Here is a 13,131-nt window from a genome sequence, read left to right as displayed (position 1 = left end):
ACACAAAAATGTGCTTTAAAAATATATTAGCACATCCTAACAAAAATTTTGAACTATTTTCCACATAAATAATTAATTATTGACAAAATTAATCAATATTATTAATAATGTGAGTTTAATAGAACTTCATAATCAATTAATTACTTACATTGATTATTAATTAATTAGTTTGAAATCCTGTTAGGTGATGATAATAGCTAAAAGTATCATATCGTAAATTGAATAAAATCCCAGCCTTGGGAATATGATTGGTTTGTATGCTAATCACAGACAGGGCAATGGAGGGTAGAAGTAGAAAGAGAAGAATATAATTAGGCAGGATGTATATAACGTTTGAGGAACAAAGCTCTGGCATTTAGCTTTTAATTTTCCCTTATTTCTTGTTTGGAATACAGATGAATATTGATTATGTTTTATTAATGATACATAACGCAATCATAAATTATGGAAAGGGAGAGAGAAAAAACCACTCTAATTCACATAAAAATTGTCAAGGGGCATTGTACTGTACAGGTACACAAAATCATGGAAAAAATGGTGGCAGTAGAAGCAAAAAGTACAAAACCCAACCAAACTGGCAGTTCTTCAGCTCCATCTCAATTAAAATAAATATTTTCAATCCCCTAACTAAATATGGAGGAGCTTTGTAGGTGTGCAAATCTGCAAGAAGATGGCAGCAATGAAAGAAAACAGTCTTGACCTCCAAATGGCACTTCTCTATCACTAACAAAATTCACATACCAATTTCCAGGCCCGCTAACTGTTTAAAGCTGGTGTAGAGGAGCAAAAAATATTAAAAACATGTGGAAATGACTTAATCTTTACTGAAACTCATTTCCACTTTCATGGTATTTTTGCCTGAAAAACAACCTTCTAGCAGTGATGTCTACTGAATATATGTTAAAGGTGGTCAAATGAAGTGGGGAGAATATATTTAACTGAAACCTCTAAAACCCATAAGACCATGAATGTACTAGGGGTTATGAAAAAAGTGCCTTCTCACCCTTTGAAACAGTGCTAAACTCTAATATTTTCCAATGAAATAGTAAATCCTGTATTAATAGAGGTCTAAATGTACATCCTAACTGTATAATAGTGTGGCTGTATTTAGATATAAATCTAATACATCCACTATCTGATAATGCAGATAGAAATAACCTATACATTTTATTATTATACTTTTCACACTATATAAATAACTCCAAAAACACAAACCTTTATGATCCTATCTTAGGGAAAGGGATGGGATACACTGCTAGGAAAAGTGAAACCAAAAAGGCGGCCCTGCGGCTGAGCCTTATGATGGACCAGTGCCATGGCAGACATTGCTATTAACCTTAGCATAAACATAAGCTCCATGCACATGGCCTTGATTTCACTAATGCTCTGAAGGAGAGTAGGATTACACCACCCCTGAATATGTTCCACATTGTTTTTCCTTACATTTTATTAAAGGGCTTTGATTGTCAAATATCCCTGAATGTACTAAGTTTTTTAAACATTTAGTTAACATTTATTAAAAAGTTTGGGTACTTGACAAGTGTGAAGTTATAAAAGCATGTAATGCAAGCAGGGACACCTTTTTCTCCATTAGTTAATTATTACAACACTCTTACCAATACCCATTCACTGCATGCAATGATACCACAAACCACTTGGTTTTATTTACTTTGGATGAGTAAGCTTATCAAATACTTCCATAGACAAAGTATTTAATTATTTCCAAATTAAATAAGCAAAATCCTACGAGGGAAGTTCATCATCATTAACTGAAATTAAAGTAATTTTAACTTTTTTGCATAAAATGGATTTAGTTAATATGAAAAATCCACTGGTTTTAGTACATTAAGATAACATCCAAGGAACAAAAAAAAAAGCTACAAATAAATTTTATAATACATATATTTACTTCTGAAATTTAATACGAAATCCATAAATATACAAGCTGAAGAACATATGGACCAGTTTATATCCTTTTATATTTAAATTGGAAATGCATTTATCAAATACACAGTAATTATTTTAAACATAAATGTCTTTTACAAGTCTTGCTAACTAAAATAAATGTTTTTCTGATCAGAAACTATTTGAACTTTCAGTCAATAAATAAAAACAATAAGGCCTCTGGTGTGTACATCCATATCGGCACTTCTACAATATCTACATCTTTCGGTATTTTTAAAAACAAACTTAAACAAGTCAACAATAAAATAATAAATAACAAACCAATAAAACCATAAAAGGCTATTAACTGGAACAAAATGTTGTGATAATGGACATACTGGTATGAACAAACAATTAGTTTCTAAAGTTAACAAAAGAAATGAACATCAAATACATTCTCGCCCACCCATGCCTTTACACTCAGATTGATAGAAAACAGTGAACGTAAGAAAGGAAGAAACGATCACACTTATAAAAACTTTCTTTTACCTGTCTCTAAAAGTCTTCGCATAAGTATATACACAAGAGACAATGGTAATTATTATTGGTAACGAGTAAAAGTGAAAAATTACAACAGTTAAGTACCAGCTGGTTTATATATTCTGTTTTATACTTCACTCTCAACTATCATCACTTCACACACTGTTTACAGATGGGAAGAAAAAACATTTTTATTTATCATATTACTTTTTTCAACTATAAAATAATAGCTCATAATATATATATATTTATATGTATATAATTAACTATTCATCCATTTATAAAATAGACAAATGCACATTGCACTCTCCATTTAACATTTAGTGAGATCACGGGTGCCCCAATTCCTCTAAGTTAAGGAAAAAAAAAGCACTTGTGAAACTGGGGCAACAAAAAATAATTATAAACAAAAAAATAACAACATTGTTTTATTATCCAATTGAAAATTCCTTTAATCTACAAATTAAATCTAATCCTTGTAGAAAAAGTGTAAAGTAGGGCAGGATTATTTAATTTTTTTTTCTTAAAGCCACGTTTTAATTACAATATTTACAACAAAAAAAAGAAAAAACAGAAATTAATCCCTTACATCTTTTCATTAATTTTGTAACGAAACTTGCATCTACAATCGATGAGCAAACAACAATAGAATATTCTTCATTATTTTTGTCACCATGAGAATGTATCGTTGATAATGTTTGAAAAATGGACAAAATGTACAAAATATATATACAAAACAATATTTTTTTTTGTGTATGTATACATAATTATTTATATGTATAATATATATAATAAACATTTCTATATACACTGATAAAAGAAGGTGTCTATATATGAACAAGATAATGTGCACATTCGTTTTTTAACAACGTCCATATGTCGTTGATTGCCTTTTGGCTACGTGGCTGACTGTTGCCCATTGGACATACTGTCCTCAGGTTCTTTCTTAACTTCTTGATCACTTGACTGATCCTGCTGTTGCTGGTTTTCAGCTGCTGCTAGAACAGCCAATGAGTCTTTCACCGCGTGGTACATGATGTTTTTGATCTGCAGTTTGTCTTCGTGGTTGGTGTGAGTGTCGGATAGCTCTCGAAACTCCTGGGTCAGGTGGAAACAATGTGACACATTTTCTGGTGAAACAAAGTCTTCTGCAACCTTTATGCAGTTGTGTAAATTCCTAACCTGTGGACAAAAATATATATTAAATGACTATAAAAACTAAATCTAAACCTTACTAATACATAAAAAAAAAAAAAAACTAGAATGGAATAAATTTGGCTATCTAACATGCCTCATACAGTCCCACCTAATTAATAAGACCGGGAGGGAAATATCAGTTTTACCTGACTTTCCAACCACAACTCTAATACACTACCATTTTTCAAAACAGTATTGTTCATTTAAAATATTCCTATGTAAAATATTCCATCTTTAATATTTCCAATACGGAATCAACCATTAAAATGTAACATATATCTGTTTTACTGAAAGATGCATTGCGACTAATCATGAAAACACAATCAACTAATTTTCTAAAACATAACAAGTGAAATATTTTTACAAAACATAAAGTAATTTCGTTCTTTGTTTCAAATTAAAACTATTTTAACAACCAGTTAAATTAAAAATTATTTCACTAATGTTCAATTTGAAAAGAGCATTTTTGAAAAACTTGAACTGTTCAATTAGTCAGGACAGTGTTACGATAAGTCTGTGACTAACAGAGGGTAAATGGAATGATCGATAAAACTTTTAGACCAAATTTTAATTTTCAATACCTGTTTCGTTTTAAAATCTTTTCTACATTCTATGAGGAGCTGAATAAACTGAAGAACGAGTACTTAAGAATAACTATAAAATAATTTATAAATACTAATACAAAACAAACCTGGTGGGGGGCTCCGGCAGGGATGAACACAGCATCACCAAGACACTGGACTATGGTATACCCTTCAACACCATATTCTCTGTACAACCTATCTCGCAGCTCACCATCAAGGTACCACGACTGGTCATGAATGGGATCATGGTGAGGTTCAAGACGAGCACCTTTTTCTAAAGCAACCTATAACAAATAAAATATTATGGTTAAATTAAAAGGAAAGATTTAATAAATACTAATAGATATTCACATAACAGTAGAACCTGGATTAACAGTGATAAAACAATAGAAAATAGGTTCTGATAATAGAAAAACATGGTTGTTAAAATTGAAATTGAATAAAATTAAAGATACAATTGGATAAAAATGTGTAACAAATTATATTATCTTGAGAAAAATTGAATTTGACGATTTTTTATTCTTATATTGAAGGAAAAACTCAATATTTCACTTCTGAAAATTTAAAGTAAAAAAACCGATAAAGAAGGAATCGCTCCTTAGGTCCCATGTTATTTTTAATTTGGAAATAACGAAAACCCCGAAATGGTAACTCCAATATACCCCTATATTTCAACAATTATTGAACTATGACCATTGGCGAATACCTTTACATGTAGATAACAGTAAAACTTGGGATGATACCTACCCACCTGTGGAATTACTGTGACATTAACTGAGCAACAAAAAACATAAGTAAATTGGAAACGGTGCATATTAGAGAAAAAAAAGAACAGCAAAAAAACTAGAACTTAAGTTTAATAATAAAAGAAATATATTTACACAGAATGAAAAAGGAAAAAAAGAATTCTTATCAATAAATAAAACAAACAAAACATATAGGTTGACTTAACCTTCACTTAAATGCTTAACCTTATTAACTCAATTTACACTATTACCCAAACGAGGAACATGAAATAAAAATAAATTAAAATTTGGTTTGAACCCCATATAGTACTTGAGTGCACTCCAGGTAGAATACACAGTTGTCCGATATCTCCTCCGTCTCACCTTCCCCAGCAGCATGAACATGACCTGCCACAATCCTCGAGATCTAAGGCTCGCTTCAAACAATCGCACTCCCCACTGCTTTCCTCGGTCCCTCGCAGGTCACTGACTCTCTCCCCATTCTATGGTTCCCCTCCCCCACCAACCACTAATCTACCTAGGTATTGCCAGTGCTTTGATTTGATCAAGACAACCGTAACAATTTTTAGAAAAGAAACTTAAAAGATTGGAACTTCTGGATGTCAATTTGAGATGAAAGAAACAATATCACCTAAATAAATTTTACTGAAATTAATCATTTAAAAATGTGGTCTTCGATTGATTCTACCCCACTTAACAGCTGCTTAAATTTAATAAATACAAATTAGAAATATATTCTGTTCATTGCTCAAACAGGATGTTAAAGAAGTGAAATTACCTTATTGAGGAGGTCCCTGATCTTATCAGCATCTCTAGCCATGTAGATATGCCAGAGGGCACCCGGCAGTTGGCCCTTCTCTCTCACACGCCGCTTCGTTATCACATCACAGCCAGCCTCATCAATGGCTTTTAATGCATCTGTAATACAAAACAGAACGTTAGATAAAGTTATAACAAAGTCATAGAAACTAAAACAATATTTAAAACCTAATCTGACCACCCTTGGAATGTTGTTGCCTAAACTCTGTAGCATGAAAACAAATCTCAACACCATGACTATAGACCAATATAATGTCATCTTAATGACAAGGCAAACGTTGAACAACAGTTTATCTTATTAATTACTTCAGTGATGTCTATGAATTTGACACTTGTCCTTTTAGAGAACAAAAAAAAAATTTATTGAGTTGCCAACTATTTATATCGACACAATTGCAGTTGTGACACAATTTATTTAACCCTATGCTGTTGTGACACAATTCAGTTTTTAAGATAACAGGGTCTCAGCTAACCTTTTGAAAGCTGATCCCCAAACCCAATTTAAAGCAGAAAATAGAACCCTCACACCAAAATCACATAGTTATTTCCTAGATGTTACTAGAAGAGTTAAATAAATCTAATAATTATACAATGATAATAACCTTTGGTATAAGCATCCGTATCAACATCTGATGGAATTCCAACATACACCATGACATTAACAGCATCAGATATGTCAAGATGGAGGTTAGTAGTGCCAGCAGTTGGTGAACCATATGCTGTATACATCTTTGGCCCGAGGTCCGGCCTAACAAAACATTCTGGAAGGCGAGATGCAAGATTCAACCTGCCTCCCCGCTGGGTGTAATCTCCCATAGGCAAAACTTTCATTAAATCACTAAACCTGTAAAAAAATGAAGTTACACAAATTAATTTTAGAACAAAAATAACTTTAAGTTCAATTAATTAATTAATTAAAAATTATTACCTAGATGGAAGCATTTCTGCAAAATCCTCTCCAGGTGGCCAGTCTTTAAGTTTGAGTATCATAGGTTGTCCCTTATCATCTTTTAACCTTTTAGAAATGGAACCAAAACCTTCCCAGAACTTCCTCATCGGCTGAGAGGAAACTGTGTTCCCTGAACTACAGTCAATGAGATCATTTTTCGAGTCACCAAAATCCCTTAAAAATGATTCTGGTGTCCACAATTCTTCATCAAGTTCTTTACTTAGGTCTGATATTAATACTGGCTGCCCTCTTTTCCACTGATCCTGTAAAACAAAACCAATGTTAAGAAATAAAAAAATAAGTTTTATAATATTTGAAAATTTGTAAAATTAGTATAGAGGATTTTAATATTGACACCACAAGATTTCCATCACTTTCATGAAAACTAATGAAGACCCCCGGTATTTATTTATAAACTTTCCTGTGTCATTATAACTTTATAGGAAAAACCAGTACAAGATATAATGTAACCCATAATAAACAAGAAAATTTATTCAAAGATTAATTTTTTTGATTTAATCAAGAATGTACTTATTTTTATTATAAGTATTTCAAAATAACACTGAAATGAAATAAGCAATTGATTGAGGACCTGAATAGAGCTGAATTTTGTCATACTAGTTACCTGGAAAGCTATGAAGTTGTCGGACGATTTTGAATCGTGTAACCTTAACAACCTCCCATCGCACAACCAAGAATGAGGTACTCCAGGATACAGCTGTTTACTTTCGGTCAATGTCATGACCCTTGCTGGTAATGTTTCCTTTGCGGCTATGTTCTTGAAACGCCGAATGAAATGCTTTAATTCTCCTCCTTGTAACTCATCTTTTGCTGTAGGGACGGATGCCTCGATCACAGTACTGATGACCTAGAGTAATAAAATTTAATTAGTCCACTCCTAAAGTTTCATGTAGTAAAGGCAAAAAAATAAGTAAACTTCTTTGACGCGCGCTTACCTGATCTAATGTTTCAAGATGTGGAGGCCTTTTGCCAGGAAGCCTTGTGACGGGAGAATTGGACCTGGAACCATTGCTTTTACTACTTGGCCTAATGAGGAGTTCACGCAGGGTCGAATATGCCTCCTTGTCTTCTTCTTCTTTCAGAGAACTCACGTCCTATAATAAAAGTACAAAAATTACTGAAAAAATACTTCTAATAATATATAGGTTTGGTTCACAAGGGCAATGACTTTTTTTAGTTGTTAAAAAATCAATACAGAAGCCAGATCAAGAGAAAATATTATGTTAAAAGTTAAATCAACTAACCTTATACTTTCACTTATAATTTGTAATACAGCAATTAAACAGAATAAAAGTTTAGACTGATCATAATTAAATTTTGTAACTAACAGCTGCTTGAAAAGCAAAACCATTGCCACTTTATTCAATATGTAGGCTTATGAAAAAAAAAATCAGCTAGTTAAATTATTTAATCTACACTTAAGATTTATTAGACTTAAAAAAAAAAAAGCATATTTATATTGTCCAAAATTCTAAATGAGATTTTAATATCAGTTAAATGAGTTTTTAAAAATATACATTTATTAGAACAAGCCTGATGTAGACATTATTATTTTTTATTGATCTACACCTTTTTAAGATTAATTTTGACATTAGAGCATTCAAAAATTGACAAATTAAATTTGTTGAATTGATAAGAAAAATGAGCCTTAGTGATCATTTTTATTTTAATATTTAAAAATAATCACAGTACCACATCAGATATTACTTTCCAAATCTAAATTTATGATTCCATTATTTACCTCGCATGAACCTGATTTTTTGTCTTCAGATAGCGCCACATCTGCTAACCATGAAAGAGGAGAATTACTTTCATCATTTTTCTTATCACTGGTGCCATTTAGTTCTTTACATTTCTACAAAACAAAAAAGCTCATATAAATAACTAAAAAAAAAAAAAATACATCGAAACATGGACAATGCCAAAAAAAGCTTAATGGTTAATTATTCTGGAGCTAGCTCACCTTAACCAGACCATTGAGTGACGATTCAGAGCATGCACAGCGTTGTGGAATTCCCCACGAATGCCTGGCATCGTGTATTCTCCTTCCAATTTGTGCTAATGAATCCCCTGCTATGATTTGTGTGAGCATCAGTTTTTCCTGTTCATGGGCTTGCCTATTGGTACACAGCAGCCATGAAACATCGTCACGGTCACGCCCTGGTTCTCCCCAGGTTTTCAATGCGCCTGTTTTCCTGCCCTGAAGAACAAGAAACAAAACGAATAAGATTCATTTGCAGACAAAGCATTAATCAGTTTCAAAAAATTGCAGCGAACAAAGAACAAACCTTATAACAGTCAATGCAGACGACGAAACCACACTTCCCACAGGCCCAATGGAAATTAAATAACGTTGTTTCACAAACATCACACATTTCTCTAACTCCTTGTACCACTCGTTTCCATGCTATTGTTTTGTCTAAAAATAACATTAAAAAATATTGAAATTGTTATAACGACTGAATTAAAAAAAAAAAAAAAAAAATAGTGAAAAGCAAAATATATGCAAGAATTAAGTTATTTCTTGATAGTTATGAGAAAAATAAGTGACTCATGAGTTCAAAACTGATCAGTAATTTTTTTTTTTCATATATTTTTAGGTCTATTACACAATTTAGTCGGCAAATAAATATTTTTTTAGGAAAAAATCCTAATTAGGTACTTGCCTTCAGCCATGTGAATTGATATTGCTTCTTTCTCTTGCTGAAGAAGATCGCAGAACTGGTCTCCCAACTGAGCTAATAGGAACCGTGACATATCTATGTCAAGGCCTGCCGGTGCTGAGCCAGGTAGCCAAAGTTTTAAGTCCTCCTGTTAAATTGAAATGATAGATTAAAAATAAACCCACACATCATAAACTAATCCATGATTATATATTATATTGAATTAATTACTCGATTTATTTAAATGAAATAATAAAAATTAGACTTATATAAATCAATATTAAAACCAAATAAAATTATGTTGAATTACCGGCAAAGCATCCCTGTGAGGATCTGAGAAACCAGCAATCGCAAGTTGTCCATTTTTCGTATACCTCAATCTTCTAAATGCATAAAATCTGCAGAAAATGTTAGGCATATTCCTGTTCCTCTGATTAGGGGTCCACCTACATTCACGACACTTAGCTAATTTCGGTGCAACTTCAAAACATGGTCCATCTTGCAAAAAACTTTCTCCTGTTTTCTTTAACTGCCCCACGCTAGGTTTCTGGATGTAGTCGCGTTGTGGAGCTACTAAAGATTCAACCTCTGAAGAACCTTTAGACTTCCGCGACTCATCCTCATTTCCGTTTTTTGAAGGCGTAGATTTAGGTCGCCTCCCCCTTTTCTTACCAATGACTGCTGTTTCTAACTTCTTCTCTTCTTTCTTCTTACTTCCCACAGTGCTGTTTGTGTCAGATTCTTTATCACTACCACTTTCTTTTTCACTATCAGTACTAGAAACACTAGTCTTTTTCCGTTTAGTCTCTTCAGGCACACTTTTTCTACCCCCCTTCTTCCTTTTCACCTTTGGTGGAATACGTTTCTGAGGAGTAGCTTTCCTTTCAGGATCAGAAGACGAAGAATCGTCGGCCTCTGGACTTTTACTTGGAACATGTCCATTGAGTTCCTTCGGTTTCCGACTCTGTTTAGGTTTCTTTATCGAATTGACTGCCATACTTCCTATACTATGAAGAGATACAGATGGCTGCACCACAGCAGTGGATGTGACAGGCATTGGCAGTGTAACACATACTCCCCCACCTTTAACATCTTCAGTCGTGTTCGTATCTTCACCAGAATGTCTCTGTAACCAAGCCTTTTTCAGTTTATGAACTGGCCTTGGAGATTCTCTGCCTTGCGGCGAGGGAGTTATAGTAGTAATTGTAGGAAGTGGGCTGGATTCGCTGGTCCTATTAATTACTGGTTCCTCTTCAGTCTTGATTTTCTTTGCTTCTGGTTGAGGGCTTTCAGACTTACGCTTAGGACTACTGGTTTCCCTGGCAACACCTAAATCAAGAGGCTGTGTTTGAAAGGCAGGTGTAATTGCCAGACCTGGACCTGGTGGAGAGGATGGTGGCTGCTGCTTAACAGCTAAGCCATAACCTTTTGTGACTGCATGTGCTGCTGGAGGAGGAGGAAGACCACCAGTACTAGCCATCTGAGCTGGAGGTGGTAAATTATGCTGAGAGACCTGCTGATAAGGAGATGGTGTAAGGGGTTTAGGTACCTCAGCACTCCTGCTCAATGGCCTGGGCTTACAATATATCTGCGGAGATGGACTGCTAACTTTGGGTTTAGGAGGGGTAGTTGGTGGTGCAGCATACATAACTGGAGCAGGATAAGGGTAAGAACCAACAGTAGCAGGCTTTGTATAGCCGATGCTGGGAGGAGATGGGTGCAAATGAGGTGAAGGTGGGTGGTGAGGAGACTGCCTATGATGTGGAGACTGCCTATGGTGACTATGAGGTGATTGCCTCTGGTGAGGAGACAAATGCTGAGGTCGATGCACATGAACTTTCGATATACTGGCTAGATTTTGAACTTCATAAGGGCCAGTATGAGGGGACTGTGAAGGTGACCTATATTCATATGGAGACTTAGACGGAAGGTACTCCCTCAATTTAGGACTCGGTGGCTGAAGACCAGGTGACTTATCATTTTTAACGATCACAGTATTCTTGACTGAATCCTCTACTGCTTTGGTTACTACTAATGCTGGCTTGGTTTCAGGCTTCTTTTCATGGTGTAGAAAAGTCAATGGTGCTTGATAGGCAGGGTAACAGCCACCAAACAGGCTGAAGTTAGGTTCAGCCTTGGGCAACGCTTGTGGCTTTTCCGGCTGTTGTTTCACTTTGCTATGAGCCGGGGGTGGTGGATAGTCCACTTTGAAATATCGCTGAGGGTGATAACCCCTCTCCCTCTCTCGCATTCGCTCCAGCATCCTGGCCTGGTCCTGTTGTTGTTGCTGCTGGGCCTGAGCTTGAGCCTGAGCCTGGGCTTGAGCCTGAGCCTGTGCCTGTGCCTGGGCTTGGGCTTGAGCTTGAGCTTGGGCTTGAGCTTGTGCTTGAGCTTGAGCTTGGGCCTGGGCTTGAGCCTGCTGTTGCTGCTGCTGTGTTTGTTGGTGTTGTGGTTTGTCATCTGTACGTGGACCTGGCAAATTGTTGATCCAGCACATACTACTTCGGTTCTGCAACAAAAAAATAAACAATTAAATTAAAATAACCAAAATCATATAAATTAGAAAGATGCATAGTTGTAATATAAACTGAATATATAACTAAATGTAAATTGTTTTGGAGTAATTTAGAATTTAATAAACAGAAGAATATTTTATTACAAGCAGGATTTTCTGAAACTAATTTCCCTAAATCTGACTATTCTTCACTAAGAATATTTTAATTGTTTAGATTTACATATATTATTGTTGTTACATTCTATTCTTACTTTGTTTTAATATCATACTCATTGGAAATCTATTTTGTCTTTGATCATTATAAAAACTAACATTAAAAAATATCATTTATGCAATCAAGCTATCAAGAGGGTTGTTATACTTCCTTGTAATTCAACTCATTAACTCACTGTGAATTAACCTAAACATACAATGGGATATCCTCAATAGGATACACGAGTTAATAATCTAATATAATGGTGGCAACAGATTTGTATAAAAGACTCCTAACCGCTTAATTTTATAAATAATGATTTTAATTTAGGTAACCATAATTATATTATATGTTACTATAACAAATAATGTGTTCTAATTCGCTTTGATTTGTAAAATGAGTCATTAAACAACAACTTCATCAACAAGAACTAACTACACTGTAAAACAAAAATCATTAATTATTAATAGTTACTGTATGTAAAATACATAAACTATATTATAAAATTTAAGTTAATACCAGAATATCTGTGGTATTTGCTTGTGGATATATAGAGTTGGAAAAATATAATTATTAAAATAATTATAAAAATATTTCCATCTCCTCATGATTTTAAAAAATACATAAAGAGTTAAGTGAAAAACTAGGAGCATAAGTAGGCTTCAAATCAACCAATTCATAACATCCAAGAAACAACCACAATATACCTTTCACCTGAGGCACAGCACCAAACACTGAATGTGAACATCACAATTAATAAGAGAAAATGTGATTGAAAATCTATACTGTGCAGCAAATTTTTAAGGCAAGGACACATAACACATACTTGATACCACATAATTATTAATATTATACAATATAAATTGATAAACCTTTTTTATATTATTTATTTGAGAAATGTTATATGCCTTTAATGGCAATAGGAAATGAGTTATGTGGCATTATTAAAGCAGTCTAATAAAATTCATGTAGCATATATTCTGGGTTTAATTGTCATATTGCCAACTAAAGAATATGTGA

General features: G+C 33.8%; 1 protein-coding gene across 1 annotated transcript in view; it reads right to left on the bottom strand.

Annotated features, from left to right (window-relative positions):
• Positions 1-1,884: 1,884 nt before the first annotated feature.
• The window catches only part of Kdm3 (Lysine demethylase 3), a 497,450-nt gene continuing 486,203 nt past the window's right edge, over positions 1,885-13,131 (bottom strand). Inside the window, exons 16-27 of the mRNA XM_014418050.3 lie at positions 9,714-11,912; positions 9,407-9,551; positions 9,029-9,159; positions 8,704-8,940; positions 8,482-8,595; positions 7,676-7,834; positions 7,345-7,587; positions 6,699-6,982; positions 6,373-6,614; positions 5,730-5,869; positions 4,313-4,489; positions 1,885-3,606 (exon numbers count right to left, since the gene is read on the bottom strand). Coding sequence (XP_014273536.1) covers positions 3,322-3,606; positions 4,313-4,489; positions 5,730-5,869; positions 6,373-6,614; positions 6,699-6,982; positions 7,345-7,587; positions 7,676-7,834; positions 8,482-8,595; positions 8,704-8,940; positions 9,029-9,159; positions 9,407-9,551; positions 9,714-11,912 — 4,356 coding nt within the window. The 3' untranslated portion in view covers positions 1,885-3,321. The remainder of the gene's footprint in view (positions 3,607-4,312; positions 4,490-5,729; positions 5,870-6,372; positions 6,615-6,698; positions 6,983-7,344; positions 7,588-7,675; positions 7,835-8,481; positions 8,596-8,703; positions 8,941-9,028; positions 9,160-9,406; positions 9,552-9,713; positions 11,913-13,131) is intronic.

The sequence above is a fragment of the Halyomorpha halys genome, unplaced genomic scaffold, assembly GCF_000696795.3.
Source record: "Halyomorpha halys isolate HHAL.00 unplaced genomic scaffold, Hhal_1.1 Scaffold12.1, whole genome shotgun sequence".
Lineage (NCBI taxonomy): Eukaryota > Metazoa > Arthropoda > Insecta > Hemiptera > Pentatomidae > Halyomorpha > Halyomorpha halys.
Note: the sequence above shows the minus strand (reverse complement) of the source record. Positions and strands in the feature narration are given on the sequence as shown.